Raw genomic sequence first — 17,457 nt, forward strand, 5'->3', positions numbered from 1 at the left:
AATGTATTCTTTACAGGACATCTAGACTTAAACATATGCATGTATGTTGTCAGAGAACTCTTCAGAGGACAATAGGCCAGTGAGGACCAGTAGGATACTGTCTCAATAAAGAAAGCATTATCAAAGAGCCTTGCTTGAGATGATACTGTATATCCAATTTCATTATAGCTTTTGTGTAATATTTATTTAGTTACACATATTGAACATAAATATGTTATGGTAATATATATATATATATATATATATATATATATATATATATATATATATATATATATATATATATATATATATACACACATATAGCATTTATTTCAGTCTTAGTTTAAAAAAAATATATTTTGTTTATTAATTTTTCAAATGAATTAAAAACCTTAAACTAGAAACACTAGATGGCGTCAAAAGTCCACTGTGTTATTAGCCCGATCCTGTTTAATATTATGATAAATTATATTTTTATGAATGTTGGTAAAGACATTGGATCATCACTTTATGCAATGGTGGGACTATATGGAAAAGGGGGAAAAATACTAAACATGTGACTAATAGTATACAGAATGCTATATTGAATATTGAAAGATGGTCGTATAATGGGATTTAAAATGTCAATTGAAAAGTCATGCTTCATGCTTTTTACTAGAAAGAAAAGGACAGATAGAGTAGCTTAAATTATGGTCAAAGCATGGAAAGGGTAACAAATCTCAAATTCTTAGGGCTATGGTTTGATGAGAAATGTATATGGAGGAATCATATTAATCAGATTGAAACTAAATGTAAAAATGTAATAACCCTAATGAGATCAATTACTGGGTATGAATGGGGAGCAGACAAATGATCACTTATGGATATTTATAGGGCTTTAATACGGTCGTGTCTTGATTATGGGTGTATGGTATATGGAGCAGCAGCTAAAAGTATTTTGGAAAAACTTGTTAAATTCAGTTCAGAGCCTTAAGAATCAGTATTTAAGATGGCTATATTTAAGACGTTCAAAGTTGTCATTGGCATATTGGGTAAAGCTAAAAGGATCTGGAGAGGAACAGCCCGCTATAAAGGTGCTAAGTGATTGTTGTGAATATGCACAACAAAGAAAATGTAAAGGATTTGGTTGGAATATTTCTGAGGAATATGGACTAAACAGGGTTGAGTATGGACCAAACACTGTAAATATGGGGTAATGTTTCTCCATGGATATTCCCAGTGCCCAAGATGGACTTTCATCTTATAGAACAGAAGAGAGCATGGTCTGAAAGGAATGTGGATAATATTGGATATTTGGTTCATGTGGAAATGAATTATTATAATTACATGACAATATTTACTGACGGATTTAAAGACCCAAAGAGTGAGCATGTAGCAGGAGTATACCGGAGTTTAATGTTGTATTATGCAAATTAATTAATGATGGAGTATCTATACTTTACTGCTGAAATTATTGCCATAATCCTAGGATTACAATGGATAGAAGAGGTGAGGCCGGAGAGAGTTGTAATTTTTTCAGACTCTGCTGCAGCTCTTAATAGCTTAAACTCAAAAGAAACCTCTAGAGATGATTTATTGTTGGAAATATTTACAACACTGTTGACAATACAAAGAGTTGGAACTGATGTACAGTTTTGTTGGGCTCCTGCTGGTGTAGAGGGAAATGAGAAGGCAGATGAGATTGCAAAGAGAGCGTTAAAAATTAAACAAGAATGAAATTATGAAAGTTCCATTTGGAAAAGGTGAGGCCAAATCATTGATCAAAAAGGTAGTGAGGGATTTGTGGCAGAAGAAGTGGGACTCAGATAACAAAGGAAGACACTTTTATAACATACAAAAATCAATCACGGTGAAAACATATAAAGGGAGGTGTAGAAAAGAGGAATTGGCTCTTGCAAGGCTAGACTTGGAAACGCTGGATTAAAGTCAACTTTGTATTTAATGACAAAATGCGTTTCTGAGAAATGTGACAGTTGTAATGTACCAGAAAATGTTGAGCATGTTATTTTGTGGTGTAATATTTATAGTTCTGAGAGGATCATTTTATGTGACAAGATGTACGGATTAGAACGTGGATGGAATTTGGAAGGGATTTTAGGAAGGATTTTAGATTGATCTCATTAGGAGCCTCTCTTTCTCTTTTTAAGAAATTCAGGATTAGATCACATTATATAGGTTAGGTATAGTTATTTTGAGTTAGTTTCTTTTCTATATACGAGTATGTATATCTGCATGTATGTGTATATGTGTGTGTATATATGTATATAGCTGGGAGTGTATGTGTATGTGTATGTGTATATATATATATATATATATATATGTGTGTGTGTGTGTGTGTGTGTGTGTGTGTGTAGGCTATATATGTGTGTGTGTATATATATGTATAACAATTATTATTATAATTATTATTATTTTTTTTTTTTTCGTTCTTGACCTGAAGAATGCAAACCCCTGATATTACACACTCCTGTACAGTGGGGTGGCGGTATGCACCTATAAATGCTGGTGTGCGATCCGCCATTAAACTGAAAGAAGAAGAAGTCCACTGTGCCGCTCTGTGCCGCCGAGCTATGACAACTGTCGTAAACCCTGTAAGTCTCCTCTTGGACGCGTGATTTTTTTTCCCAAACCACTTCAGCGGAAATCCCGCCCTGATTGCCCTACACCAATCACTGATCCCTAAACCTACCCGTCACAGATTGCCTACACCAAACACTGATCCCTAAACCTACCAGTCACTGTAACCTGAACCAATTAAATAGGCTGCAGGGCGGGATTTCCGCTGAAGTGGTTTGGGAAAAAAAATCACGCCTCTTGGACACAAGTTGCAACAGAGCTCATCTTCACACAGTCTTGTGTTCGCGGCACGGGGCGCTTCACTGATCCGCTACTGGGATGGAGGGATCCGGGGACGAGTTCATGAAATACCGCTCTCCGCTGGTGTCGCGGTACGCCAGCAAAGAGATGGCCTATAACTTCAGCGACAGGAAAAAATTCACCACATGGAGAAAACTGTGGATTTTTCTCGCTAAGGCTGAGAAGGTCTGGATATTTCTCTTACGTGTATTTCTACAGACTGTCTAACGTTACTGATAATTTTGTTGTGATCCTCTGAATGCCAAGTGTGTGTGATACTGTCTTGAGTTTTTGACCTTGAGTGAGTGAGTGGAGATCTCAAGTTGCCAACTTTCTTAGTCTAAAAATAGTTTGAAAGTTTGGACATGAGCTGTGCTGTAATAATATTTAATGTTTTAAAAATGGACCAGGCTGACAAACTTCCCTATACAAAGAAGTAACTTACTGTGGTGGTAGCTAGAGGCGGAAAGTAACGAATTAAGTTACACTAACTCGCGTTAATTGTAACTTAATTGAGTTTTTTTTTGCGCACTTCCGCTTTTTTAAGTAGTTTTTATAATTTGTAATTTTATTTTTACTGAAGTACGTTTTACTTAAGCTACATTTTAAATCATATCCATTACTGAGAAAAAAAATTAACTAAAAAACGCTCCGGAAACTACTTAAAGGGCGGGAGAACAAATGTGCAAAAGAAAAAAATTGATGCAACACCGTGGAAAGCGAACCAATTATGGGCAATATTTTGATGTACAGTAACTACCGCGCGTTGTTGTCCTCGAGGATAGATATACAATTTGCAAAAAATGTGGATGCAAAGTGGCTGAAAAAAGAGGAAACGCATACAACACCAGAATCCAGTTATGCACATTGAATGTACAGTACCGTATAGGTAGGCTACTTGCACACTGAGTCAAATTTTCGTATGCTTTTTTTCGTATTCGTCATTCGGTGGCTATGAACTGTCAAAACACCATTGAAAATGCTTGCTTACGGACACGAAAAACGCAGAAAATCAAGACGTTAGGTCGTATTTAATTTTTAACATGCGAAAATTTCGGACTCATTGTGCAAGGACCTTAAAGGGTTAGTTCACCCAAAAATGAAAATTCTGTCAGTAATTACTCACCCTCATGTTGTTCCAACCATGTAAGTCTTTCGTTCATCTTCGGAACACAAATTAAGATATTTTTGATGAAATCTGACTGAATTTTGACTCCTCCATAGGCTTCCAGTGTGACCGAAACTCACCGGCCCAGAATAGTTATTAAAACATCGTTAAAATAGTCCAAGTAACTACAGTGGCACTACATTAAGTTTATCATGCGACGAGAATACTTTTTGTGCGCAAAAACAAACAAAAATAACGACTTTATTCCACTTTTCATTTCCTTCTCTCTGGGCCTCGTAGTGTTTTTGCGCTGCGCGTCTGTGTTGCACGTCATCACGCAACACACACATGACCGGCGTCGGCCAATAGTGAGCCTACGTGGTGACGTGTAACACAGACGCGCTACGCATTGTGCGCAAAAAGACTACGCGAACCAACTAGAGGCCCAGAGAGAAGGAAATGAAAAGTGGAATAAAGTCGTTATTTTTATTTGTTTTTGCGCACAGAAAGTATTCTCGTCGCTTGATATACTTAAGATTGAGCCACTGGAGTCACTTGGACTATATTAACGATCTCTTTAATAACTTTTCTGGGCCAGCAAGTTTCGGTCACATAGAAGCCTATGGAGGAGTGAAACATGGCTCAGATTTCATCAAAAATATCTTAATTTGTGTTCCGAAGATGAACGAAGGTCTTACGCGGTTGGAACAACATGAGGGTGAGTAATTACTGACAGAATTTTAATTTTTGGGTGAACTAACCCTTTAACGTAGATGTCACGTGAAAGACGCAAACTGATGGATGGATAAATAAATCGAAAGTGGAGCTGTGCACTAAATCACATCGCGACATGGTCTGTGAATATTAAAGCACAAAAAGACTGTTATATAACGTTACTCGCTTGATCTGCGTGTAGGCATGTGCCGGTATCAACTTTTCATGCTGCGATTAATTGATTGAGTTTTTACCACGGTATACGGTATTATCACGATATTTTAATTGCTCAAGAGAAATGAATGGATTGGTGGGGGGGATGTAGAAAAAAAACTACTAATAGTTTTTTAATAAAAACATTACAATAGTGATTGTCAAAACATTTGGTAACTAAATAGAATTTTACACAATTTTCACGCTTTCAATTCTTGGGATTTGATTTCAATCTTGATTCAGTATTGACTTTTTGGATAAATATTAGGTAGGCTACAGTAGATAGACGTTAATTTTTCTCAAGAAAAAATATATCTCACATAATGCTTTAAACATACAGAGAGCCCTGTCAGCTGGTATTATTAAAGGTTAAAAATTAACTAATTAAATTAAATATAATTTGGTTTTCATTGTAATAACAATTATGACACAAGTAAAAATATAATACAAATGTAATATAGTGCACATATTGTGCAAAATACTCCTCTCTATAGCTATTTTTGTCTAGTCAACTAACGTGTTGGTCATTAAATGGCTTTCCTGAGGTAAATGTAACGTTCTGTGACATAATTGTTCACCTGCAGTTTTATTAACCTCTTTCCGTGGTTGAAAAACACTGAATGATCGATATTATGTATGAGGCATACCTTTCGGTAAGTTGTAGCCTACTGTAACTTTAAATAAAAAGTAACAGATGATCGCTTGAACTGAGGCGCTACAGTGATCTGTCAAGTCACATTTACAAGCACCAAAACAGTATTTATTGTCTGAATTTCGTAATAAAATGGACAGAACATGAGAGCTGAGAGCTGAGAATTGTTTTCATACCATAATAACCTGCTCTGTCTAGTCTGTCGGTCTCCGTGTCCTCTTTGCTCCGCGATTTTTCTCTGCGTGAGAAACTGCATGTGGCGCGAGAGCGTTTGAAAAGTGTAAATTGCGTGAGTCTCACGCTGAATGCGTATTGACAGCTCTGCTTTTAGAAGGGGGATAAATCGTCGGCAGCGTGCCTCCTTCCGCCATGCTTCTTCTCCATGTGAGGGTTGTTTACATTAGACTAGAGTGCGCACTGCGCCGCATGCACACAGTGCTAATACATGTGGGGATTGTTTACATCAGAGCGCGCACGTGTTTCGCGCAGCATACGCAGTGTTTGTTTAAGCGGTTGATGGAAAATAAGCTAATACGCGTTCTATAAATATAAATTCTGATCTATTATTTTTCACGGTATTTTGAAGTGCCCACGATAACAATATCGTGCATTTTCATTACCGCGATTTATCGCATTACCGAATACCGGCACATGCCTATCTGCGTGTCTCTGTGGGAATGAGCTGCGCCGCTTCGTGTAATACTCAACCTCAAGGTGTTTTCACCGGCCAGAATTGCAATATTGTTGCATCCTCATATAATTTTGCTGTAACACATTTTATCAGCATATTTGTTTCATCATTAGCAATACACAGAGAGAGGGTAAAGGTCAACCCACATAAGTCACTCTCCTGTTACCCTGACATTTACATTAGTTATTTTGGAAACACGCACTTGTACAATCTTTCCCAGGGCTTCGTCTAGAACTGTGCGTCCCAAGGACTGGATTATTAAAGCTCTGCAGCGTGACTTTACTTCCAGAGCAGCAAACAGAAACCTTTCTGTCTCATCATCGGGTCAGAGAATGACCACCATGTGACCAGATGACTGTGTTCAGTTAACATTGCCCAGTGCTAATTGAACAGACTGCGGCATTTACTTGGAGATTTATTGGTGACTGGATGGGCGATCACAAAATCTTAGTTATTGATTTCTATACACACTTCAAAGAAACAACCAATATGCAAGCCTTCCCATGTCAGCTAAACCAGCAAAGTCCATCGGTCAACAGTCAATAATTTGATTTCTTATCAATTCAACTATTGTTAATCTCAGCAAACTGAATATCTGAATTTGAGAGTTCTCTTCTAATACTGTTTCTTACACTATCATCTAAACTGCTGAGTTACTGTGAGCTTATGTTTTGAGAGATTCAGTGACCTTTAACCTGACATATACGGAGCTAGACATGACAGTTAAAACAGAGGTATAAGTTTTATGTACTGCATACAAAACACACTACTACATCAAATTACATGGCACTACAATGGTTTTAGACACATAGTAATGTTTTGCTTTTTGGACTTTTACCATAGTACCACCAAATACCATGGAACATAATTATAGTAGGGATTCAGTATCATGGTAAATGTCAAACTACCATGGTATTAATACAATCACCAGCCATGCTATAACCACTACTTACAAGAAGTTCCAAGGTGCAATTTTTGTTCTGTTCATGTACAATGATAATACTCCTGAAAATGCCTTATAGCAGGGTAGCCTACAAAAATTTCAGTACTATGGTATATATTAAATAATGTGCAATGATATTACTATTTAATACCATCAGTGTACCATGGTAGGCTACCACCAGAGGTGGAAAAAGTACTAAAATATTCTACTCAAGTAAAAGTAGTATTACTTCAATGAAATTTTACTTAAAGGAGAACTCCGGTCAATTTTAACATTGAGCTCATTTTTTTATACATTTGGAGTGCTGTCAATACAGAGAACAACGACAAAAATCTGTGTTGCCTACACCGAGTTATTCTATTTTTAAAATTTGCACCCTGTTGACTTCAATGGGGCAATGTTTAAACCTGCTTTTAGCCTCTTAACATCCTTGATGTGTCATTACAAGTGCACAGAAAATGTGAGTGATTCCTTCTGAGTGAACACGACACGAGTGGATCTGACTGCAGTAGATGTGAAAGATATGTATAAAAATGATGTTATTTAAGCCAGCGCAAATACCTGTGTTTACATCCTGTTTTCGGTTGAAGTCCAAAGTAATCGATTGCCGAGTTCACGCGCATAGGTTTAGTTACCTATGATCACGCTCGTGAACTCGGCAATCGATTACTTTGGAGTCAACAGGGTGCAAATTTTAAAAATAGAATAACTCGGTGTAGGCAACACCGATTTTTGTCGTTGTTCTCTGTATTGACAGCACTCCAAATGTACAAAAAAATGAGCTCAATGTTAAAATTGACCGGAGTTCTCCTTTAAGTACAAGTCAAATTACAGGTCTAAATATCTACTCAAGTAAAAGTAAATGAATGAAAACAGTTTTTTTGGTTGAACAAATGCTTTTATTATAACAAATTCGAAAACCATTTGGTTTTGTTTATTACAATTTAAAATAAAACTTGTCTAATCAACTAAATTCAATAATTGATAATGAATCAGATCAACAACTTATTTTTAATATTAATAATTTATCAAACTGTTTAAGAATAAAAGAGTCCTATGAATTTTTTTTATTCAGAAAACTATTTTTTCTTTTTATGAATAAATACAAATATATTATCAAAATAATATGACATTAATCTCCAACGTTGGACAGACGTTGTATTGTGGTTGGAAACGAGAATCGGGTTGACGTCAGAAACCAACATCAGTCGGTTTCTGACGTCAATCCGACTTTCATTTTCAATCAAAATGCAACCCCTGCAATCAAAATCATCTCCTGACTGACGTTACTACTTTCTACTCAAGGACCTTGACAGATTTGTAGTGAAGTTAAAGTAAAAATTTTCCAGAAAAAATAATACTCAAGTAAAGTACAGATATTCAAAAAGTGTACTTAAGTACAAGTAAATGTACTTTGTTACTGTCCACCTCTGGATGTAATTAGCAAATAATTACTTAGAAATGTATATTTATGATCATTTTATAATAAATGAACTAAAGCATTAAATAAATAGAATAAACTTTTAAAATGCTACAAGTGAAGTTAGATATGACAACATTTAAAATGAGCCATATGAAAAATGGATATTCATTGTAAGATTTGCTAAAAAATGACCAAGAGAATATGATAAATATAGTCAATGATAAATACAATAGAAATGGGAATGCAATGCATTAATAATTAACATTAATTAATTATGAAAAAATCTCTGAAATTGGCTGATAACCAATATGATATTTGGTATATTGTGCTTCTTTAACATTGTTAACAATAAGCTTTATTGTGAATGGAGCTGTTCAGATTGTAGTCCTGCAACACAGAATAAAATAAAGAAATAATTTTCAAGCCCTGTAAAAGTTCTAATGGGTTTTGTGACTTTCATGATACTTGTTCTATCTACAACATAAAGTACATACAGTCATACCTCAAATGTTAAAAAAACATAAGCTACTACTAACAAGCTTCTACATATTGCAACTTGGTGCTTGAATTACAATGGGAATGTTAAATGCGTGAAAATGCAATCTATTTTTAATACATTTCTTTATCGCTCTAATATTCTGTCTGCAGGCGTTGGGTCTCCCCATAACCGATGCCCAGGTGAGTGAGATGGAGTCTCACGCGGACGACATTGATTTCGTTATGGCTGCAGAGGAAGAGAGGAAGTTGAGGCATGATGTCATGGCTCATGTGCACACGTTCGCTCATTGCTGTCCCACTGCTGCTCCCATCATCCACTTGGGCGCCACTTCCTGTTATGTGGGAGACAACACGGTGAGGCAAAAATATTATCACACCACTATCTGTTCCTATTAATTGGACTCAGTGGAAGTGCTGCTGAATGCAAAATCCATGCAAACCATGCAAAATCCTTCTAAGAAAAAGCATGTTGTTCTAAAGTCAGTATATTATTTTAAAATGGTCTTATTGAAATGTGTGTATGCTTTATCTGTAGGATCTGATAATGCTGCGTGATGGATTTGACATTCTGCTTCCCAAGGTTTGACTTTCTGATATTTTCCAGCTTATGACAACTGATGCTTATTAAGATTCTTAGTTCCATTTAAATATAAAATTAAGAAATCAATGATCAATGTACTGTATTCAATTATTTTGACAAATAAATAGTGTAAAATGGTCTAATTCATTTAAGAAATGTAGCATAAACAATAAATCACTTGTCAAATTGGCAAATAAATGTATGTTATTTACTTAATGCTTAAAATGTTAATTAAATGCAGTAATAAAATGCCTTAATCATGCAAATTTTAAATGTGAAAAAAAAATTGGCCATAATTTCCATCTACTGCAGTAAAGTGTTTGCTTTCAAACATTCTCTCTTCTATAGTTGGCTCGTGTCATAGACAGGCTGGCTAACTTTGCAGAGAAATATGCTGACCAGCCGACTTTAGGCTTCACCCACTATCAGTGAGTAAATTCAGGGTTCAGTGCATGTACTAAACCTCTCAAATAAGTATTTAGATATTAGAGCATGTTTAAAGTGTGCATGTAAAATTAATTGTTTCTACCGTTTTCCTTTCTTCCTCCCCATCGTCTATTCATTTATGATCTGTCCATCTAATCTTTGACACATCTTATCAGAATTCACTAATTTTTTAACCCATACAGCATTATTCATTTTCTTCAAATCTCTTATTTTTCATATTCCTTCCTTTCATCTTTTCTTCATTTAATACAACAATACTAAACTGGTTGTGGGTTTATTTCCCCTCTCCTCGTCCCCATCTTTTTCTCAGACCTGCTCAGCTGACTACTGTCGGGAAGCGTGCGTGTCTGTGGCTGCAGGATCTGGTCATGGACATGCGTAATCTTCAGCGTGCAAGAGAGGACCTGCGCTTCCGGGGCGTCAAAGGAACCACAGGCACTCAGGCCAGCTTCCTGCAGCTCTTCCAGGGGGATCATGAGAAGGTGAATGCGGCTGCATGAAAATCAACAGCTGAATCTGATTTTTATACCTTAACACTGGCTTGCTTTATACCTAGCAGTGTGCACTTTGTCTCCAGCATACATACTATACACACTACCTTTCAAAAGTTTGTGGTCAGTATGATTTTTAAATCTTTTTATTTTTATTTTTTATAAATAAATCAATACTTTTATTCAGCAAGGATGCATGAAATTAAAGGGTTAGTTCACCCAAAAATGAAAATTCTGTCAGTAATTACTCACTCTCATGTTTTTCCAGCCCCGTAAGACTTTCGTTCATCTTCGGAACACAAATTAAGATATTTGTGATGCAATCTGAGAGCTGGATCACTCCTTCACAGGCTTATGGACACTTTGACTTGCTGGCCCAGAAAATGTATTAAAGACATCGTTAATATAGTCCAAGTGACTCCAGTGGCTCAATCTTAAGTTTATAAAGCGACGAGAATACTTTTTGTGCGCAAAAACAAACAAAAATAACGACTTTATTCCACTATTCATTTCATTCTCTCTCTGTGCCTCGAGTTAGTTTACGTAGTGTTTAAGCGTAGCGCGTCTGTGTTGCACGTCACCACGTAGGCTCACTATTGGGCGATGCTGGTCATGTGTGTGATGCGTGGTGACGTGCAACACAGACGCGCTACGCATAAACACTACGTGAAAAGACTCGAGGCCCAGAGAGAAGGAAATGAAAAGTGGAATAAAGTCATTATTTTTGTTTTGTTTTTGGCACAAAAAGTATTCTAGTCGCTTTATAAACTTAAGATTGAGCCACTGGAGTCACTTGGACTATATTAACCCCCTGAGGTCGGCTGTCGCGCCGGCGCGATAGGCTCGTTTTTTTTCGTATGAGTGCAAAAAAAAAAAAAATAATAATAATAATTTTTATCTTATATGCTTGTTATACATCAATCGATCCTGTTTAGTGTGTATTTTTTTTGTGTATGCTCATAATAAAAACAAAGTGTTGTGCTTTTTGCCAAATAAAGAAAAATAAACATGATGCGAGTTCTGCCTACTCTCCGTCAGTGAAGTCAATTCTGAAACGCGTCCGAAAATGAACTGTAACTCAGCGAATACTCAGTCAAACAGGCATACAGTCACACAGGCATGAAGCTTGAATTTTCTTCTTTTAAATGAAGTAATTTTTATGAAAAACAAATATTCACAGTTTATGTAATATGTATGCAAAGAGAGAGATGTCAGTCGTTCTCATCTCAGCTAATTAAGTTTTAATGTGCTCCGCCCACGGAGAGCGCGCGCTATTCAAACGCAAATGTGAGGCGATCCAAACAAACCTGTGAAACGCCCACATCAGCTGGATAACACACCGCGAGTTCACTTTCAGACTTATGTACTTTACGATGCTGTGAGGAATAATACTATCTTGATAATAATCCTGCAAAAATTTAGCTCAGAAGTTCTGGAAGTATCATTTCGAGGAGCAAACGGATCCCGCTGAGGAATTAGGTCAGTTCTGTTTGCTTTGTTCTAATCTGAATGAATGAACGCACAGATGCGTGCTGTTGTGGAGCTACTACAGCTGGCAAAAATACTGTTTAAATAATATGAATCGCGTTTGAATGAATGAACGCAAAGATGCGTGCTGTTGTGGAGCTACTACAGCTGGCAAAAATACTGTTTAAATATGAATTGCGTTTCTGTGTATGAATGAATGAACGAACGAACGCACAGATGCGTGCTGTTGTGGAGCTACTACAGCTGGCAAAAATACTGTTTAAATATGAATTGCGTTTCTGTGTATGAATGAATGAACGAACGAATGCACAGATGCGCGCTGTTGTGGAGCTACTACAGCTGGCAAAAATACTGTTTTAATATGAATCGCGAATACAAAGAAAGATTACACTGGAAATATTGTTACAATTTTAAATGTTGTTGTAATTGTATAACCTTAATTGTATATAAAAAAAAATATATATATATAAGGATAGATGTAAACAAAATCTTAAAAGGTCATTATAAGCCTTCTCTTTAAATAATTTTATTATGCTTTATTAGTGACACATTTGGGAAGAGAATATATTCCAAATCTGAAAATACAGTATGAGAACAATTAACTGCACAATTACTAGAAATGTTTACCTTGAATATTGTACAATTTGCAAGCAAAATTTGTGGAAAAAAACAACAAACCAGTTATATATTGTCCTTGCATTTTTGTGGCTCATTCACACACCTGAATGAAAGGCTCATTACGTATGCAGCCTCATTATGCGGGCCCCATTGACTCCACAGGTGTGAATCACGCCCACCCGCATATGGCCTTTCCAAACAAAAAGTGTTTTACAAGATTTAAATCAATGTATTGTGTTATGTGAATGATTAGGCAGGATGATTTTCACATAATTTTGAAGAAAAAATTCTAGGCAACGTCATCCATTTGTCAAAAGTCTTATTTACATATATTTAGAATGTGTTTTATGGCCTTATTTCAGAAACTTTAGTTTTTTGTTTTTGAAAAAACCATGCATAAACATTATTCTATCAAAAATACAAACATGTACATGCAAGTTGTTCATATATTATGGTAGCCCTGTTTGTGCTAAATAGAGTGAATTTACACCTTTGCCATTAATATGTTTATAAGCAACTGAAAAAAGCACAAATGTCAGGGCATGTCAGAACATCTCAAGGACCCCAAAAACCCCTCAGACCCCAGAGGGTTAACGATGTCTTTAATACATTTTCTGGGCCAGCAAGTTATAGTGTCCATAAGCCTTCAGGAGGAGTGATTCAGCTCTCAGATCTCATCAAAAATATCTTAATTTGTGTTCAAATTAAGAAAAGATGCATTCAAAAGATGAACGAAAGAAAGAAAACACGCATTCAAAAGATGAACGAAAGTCTTACGGGGTTGGAACAACATGAGGCTGAGTAATTACTGACAGAATTTTCGTTTTTGGGTGAACTAACCCTTTAAGTGAAAGTGACAGTAAAGACTTCAGCATTATTAGAGGAAAAAAAAAAAACAGATTTGAAATAAATGTTATTTTAACTCATGAATAAAATTCACAAAAATATTAAGCACTATTTAAGAGTGAAGCTGTTTTCAACATTATAATAAGATAATTATGATAATAAGAAATGTTTCTTGAGCAGAAAATCAGCATATTAAAATTATTTCTGAAGGATCATGTGACACTGAAGACTGGAGAAATAATGCTGAAAATACAGCTTTGACAATCACAGAAATAAATTACATTTCAAAATAATATATTAACATAGAAAAGAGTTTTTTGTAAATTGCAATAATATTTTATAATATTACTTTTTTTCACTGTATTTTTAACAAAAACATGCAGCCTTGATGAGCGTAAGAGACTTCTATCATAAATATAAAAAAATCTTACTGACCTTACATTTGACCTAAATGTTAAAAAACTTACATTTTTGTGCTTTTAGGGAATGCATTTAGGGTACGTTTACACGACAAAGATGTACTAAAAACGGAAACGTTTTTCTTTGCGATTTTCGCGTACAGACGACAATGTTGTCAAAACGCTCCCTGTTCACACAGGTCCGCGAAAACGACTAAAAATGCTGTATTATTCATGCCAGGCCAGTAGTTGGCGAAGTCACTTTATAAAGAAACACTACGAACCCAAAGACTGAACACTTAATACGCATGCGCATATGACTTTAGCGTTTTCACAAATTCACATTTTTGTAGTTTATATGGAGACGATAACTATAGTTTTCAAAAACTTGCACTTTGAAACCCATTTTCAAAAGTTTACGCTTTCAGTCCCCCAAAACGCTGTTGTCGTGTAAATGAACAGCAAAATCGTGATATTATCGGAAAGGTGTATCGTCTCAGCTCTAGTATATTCTATGGTTGAGCTGACTTTTGACTGTTTTCTCTCTTAGGTGGAGGAGTTGGATAGGAAGGTCACTGAGATGGCTGGATTTAAAAAGTATGCTCAGGCTATTTCATTTCTGCTTTCGTTGTTTAATAAATGCTTCTAATCGCTTAAATGTTGTTGGCTGGAGACTTACAGTGGGCATGTTTTTGTGTGCACATGGTTATTGAGTTCTCTATTTGTCTAGATCATACTTGGTGACGGGTCAGACGTACAGTCGTAAGGTGGATGTCGACTCGCTCTGTGTGCTGGCCAGCCTCGGAGCCTCGGTACACAAGGTCAGACATGAATATCAGAACAGCTTTATGAACTATGAATAAATTAGCTGCTTTAACAATCTACAATAGTCACAGAAAAGCAACAGACAATATTTGTTTGATTAGAACAACCTGTTTTTGCTGTAGATTTGCACTGATATTCGTCTTTTGGCTAATCTGAAAGAGATCGAGGAGCCGTTTGAGAAGGAGCAGATTGGTGAGTTTGTATGTGAGACAGGGGATTTTGATCACATTTTAAATCAATCTCTGATCTGTCATGGTTTCCTCTGTTTGTAGGTTCCAGTGCCATGCCGTACAAGAGAAACCCCATGCGTGCTGAGCGCTGCTGTAGTCTTGCTCGCCACCTGATGGCGCTGGTGTCAGACCCTCTGCAGACCGCATCAGTGCAGTGGCTGGAAAGAACCCTGGACGACAGCGCTAACAGGCACTGTTATGACATCTGTTGTCTGACCATATGATGTGGCATTGCACCATTTTGGCTTTGTGAAGATGAAACTTTAGGCTCTTTCTTTCACCAACATCCTGTCTCAATATATATATATATATATATATTTTTTGTGCTTATTTAGGAGGATCTCATTGCCTGAGTCCTTCCTCACAGCTGACATCATCCTCAGCACTCTGCAGAACATCACTGAAGGGCTGGTGGTGTATCCTAAGGTGTGTGTGTGTGTGTGCAACAAAATGCGTTCAAAAGATTTAAGATTTAGTTTTTTGTTTGTTTTTGAAAGTAGTCCTTTATGTTCACTAAAGCAAATCTAAAATACAGTAAAAACAGTAACATTGTGAAATATTATTACAATTTAAAATAACTTTTTTTCCATTTTAATACTTTAATGTGTAATTTATTCCTGTGATGTCAAATCTGTATTTTAGAATCATTACTCCAGTCTTCTTCAGTCACATGATCCTTTTAATCATTCTAATATGCAGGTTTTCTGCTCAAGAAACATTTTCTATATCAATGTATTTATTAATGATATTTAAACCATATAACAATAGTTGATGAGTAAAGCCCCAAATGAAGATAATTAAAAATCTTTACATTAGACAGTTTATTATAGATAATTATCACATAAAATTGACAGCTGTACTGTTTACAGGGGTCATGAATTGAGAAATAAGATTTTCTTGATCTTTTGACTTATTTGATCTTACTTATTGATCTATTTGACTTATATTTTGACTCACAACCTCACAAATACATAAGGAATAAACAAATAAATGTGAGCAATTGGCACGCTGTCTTTGAGGTGTAGACTCTGGCTCGAAGCCTCGAACATGTATGGCTGAATTTTACTGGTTGCCATTTTTCAACATCGGAAGTTTTCAAAACAGTTGCACATGTGTAATGGTGGGGACATTGAAAAAATATTTGAATATGCAAAACTGTTACCCAATAATAGAAGTGAGCGTTTACTTCCAAGTCTTGAACGCGGCAGCATGTTTTAAAGAGAGGGTAAAAAACAGGAATGAAAATAGCCTATTACTTATAGGCTATAAAGATGTTTTTTATCTAAAAATCTTGATAACATTATGAGGGAATCTTAGAGAACATTATACATAAAAAAACAATGCAGTTCATGACCCCTTTAATCATTCTCTCTTTCTCTTTTATAGGTGATCGAGCGGCACATCCGTCATGAGCTGCCCTTCATGGCTACTGAAAACATCATCATGGCCATGGTGAAGGCTGGAGGAAACAGACAGGTCAGAACAATCAGCGATTAATGAATGAGAGCAATCTTGTCTTGTAAATAAATTTGCTTTGGCAAATCAACCCCAAGATGTTTGAATACTTGACTTGCTGTAAATATTGTTTCTGTGAGCACAGCAGATGTTTACAGTGCCCAGCATTGACTAACATGTCTGTACTGAAAACACACTCAGGACTGCCATGAGAAGATCCGTGTTCTGTCCCAGCAAGCTGCGGCCGTGGTCAAACAGGAAGGGGGAGATAATGACCTACTGGCTCGGGTTCAGGCTGATCCATATTTCACCCCCATACTCGGACAGCTGGACAGCGTTCTGGATCCCAAAACCTTTATCGGCCGAGCCCCACAACAGGTACACGCATGCAGCCTAGACACACCTGTACATCTACTGCTGTCCTATTAATATTTATCACATGATTAACATAATGTTTTAATCATGAGGTAGGCTGTAATACCCTTCCAATCGCTCCCTCTCTTTCACAGGTTACAAGATTTTTGTCTGAGGAGGTCAGGCCTGTTCTAGAGCCATACAAATGTAAAATGGACGTGAAGATTGAACTAGAGCTTTAAGACACACACACATGCGACTCTGTGACTGATGCATCTGTATGACAATAAATAAACGTCAAGCTGTTTAACTTTTCGTGTGCTCTTTTATGTGACATTTTGACAACATTTAGTTCTCAATCTCCAGGGTAGGGGTGGTTGCACCAGCCATTCGTAAGTTCTTTCTTAAATTGGAACGTTAAGTCCACTCTAGAGACTTAGTAACTACTAGCTAGTTTGTAACAAACTCTGTACTTTATTCGGTCGCACCATTTGTTCTTAAGGCAGAATGTAACTAGTTGGTCGTAAGGTCTCACTTTAGATTAATGTCCAAATCTCACTATATTAGTTAGTATTGACTATGACTTTTGAGTTTCAAGTTTAGGTATTGGTTAGGATTAGGGATGTGGATTATGGTCTTGCAGAA

General features: G+C 36.3%; 1 protein-coding gene across 1 annotated transcript; it reads left to right on the forward strand.

Annotated features, from left to right (window-relative positions):
• The first annotated feature begins 2,561 nt into the window (after positions 1-2,561).
• Positions 2,562-17,127, forward strand: adsl (adenylosuccinate lyase). The gene is made up of 13 exons (XM_081352880.1): positions 2,562-3,024; positions 9,231-9,434; positions 9,616-9,660; positions 10,009-10,088; positions 10,418-10,589; positions 14,499-14,545; positions 14,679-14,769; positions 14,896-14,965; positions 15,046-15,193; positions 15,339-15,429; positions 16,390-16,479; positions 16,660-16,836; positions 16,968-17,127. Exons 1-13 carry the CDS (start codon positions 2,878-2,880, stop codon positions 17,052-17,054), a joined length of 1,449 nt encoding a protein of 482 aa, XP_081209006.1. The 5' UTR covers positions 2,562-2,877; the 3' UTR covers positions 17,055-17,127.
• Positions 17,128-17,457: the final 330 nt, after the last annotated feature.

Source organism: Scardinius erythrophthalmus (assembly GCF_964197995.2).
Source record: "Scardinius erythrophthalmus genome assembly, chromosome: 1".
Classification (NCBI taxonomy): domain Eukaryota; kingdom Metazoa; phylum Chordata; class Actinopteri; order Cypriniformes; family Leuciscidae; genus Scardinius; species Scardinius erythrophthalmus.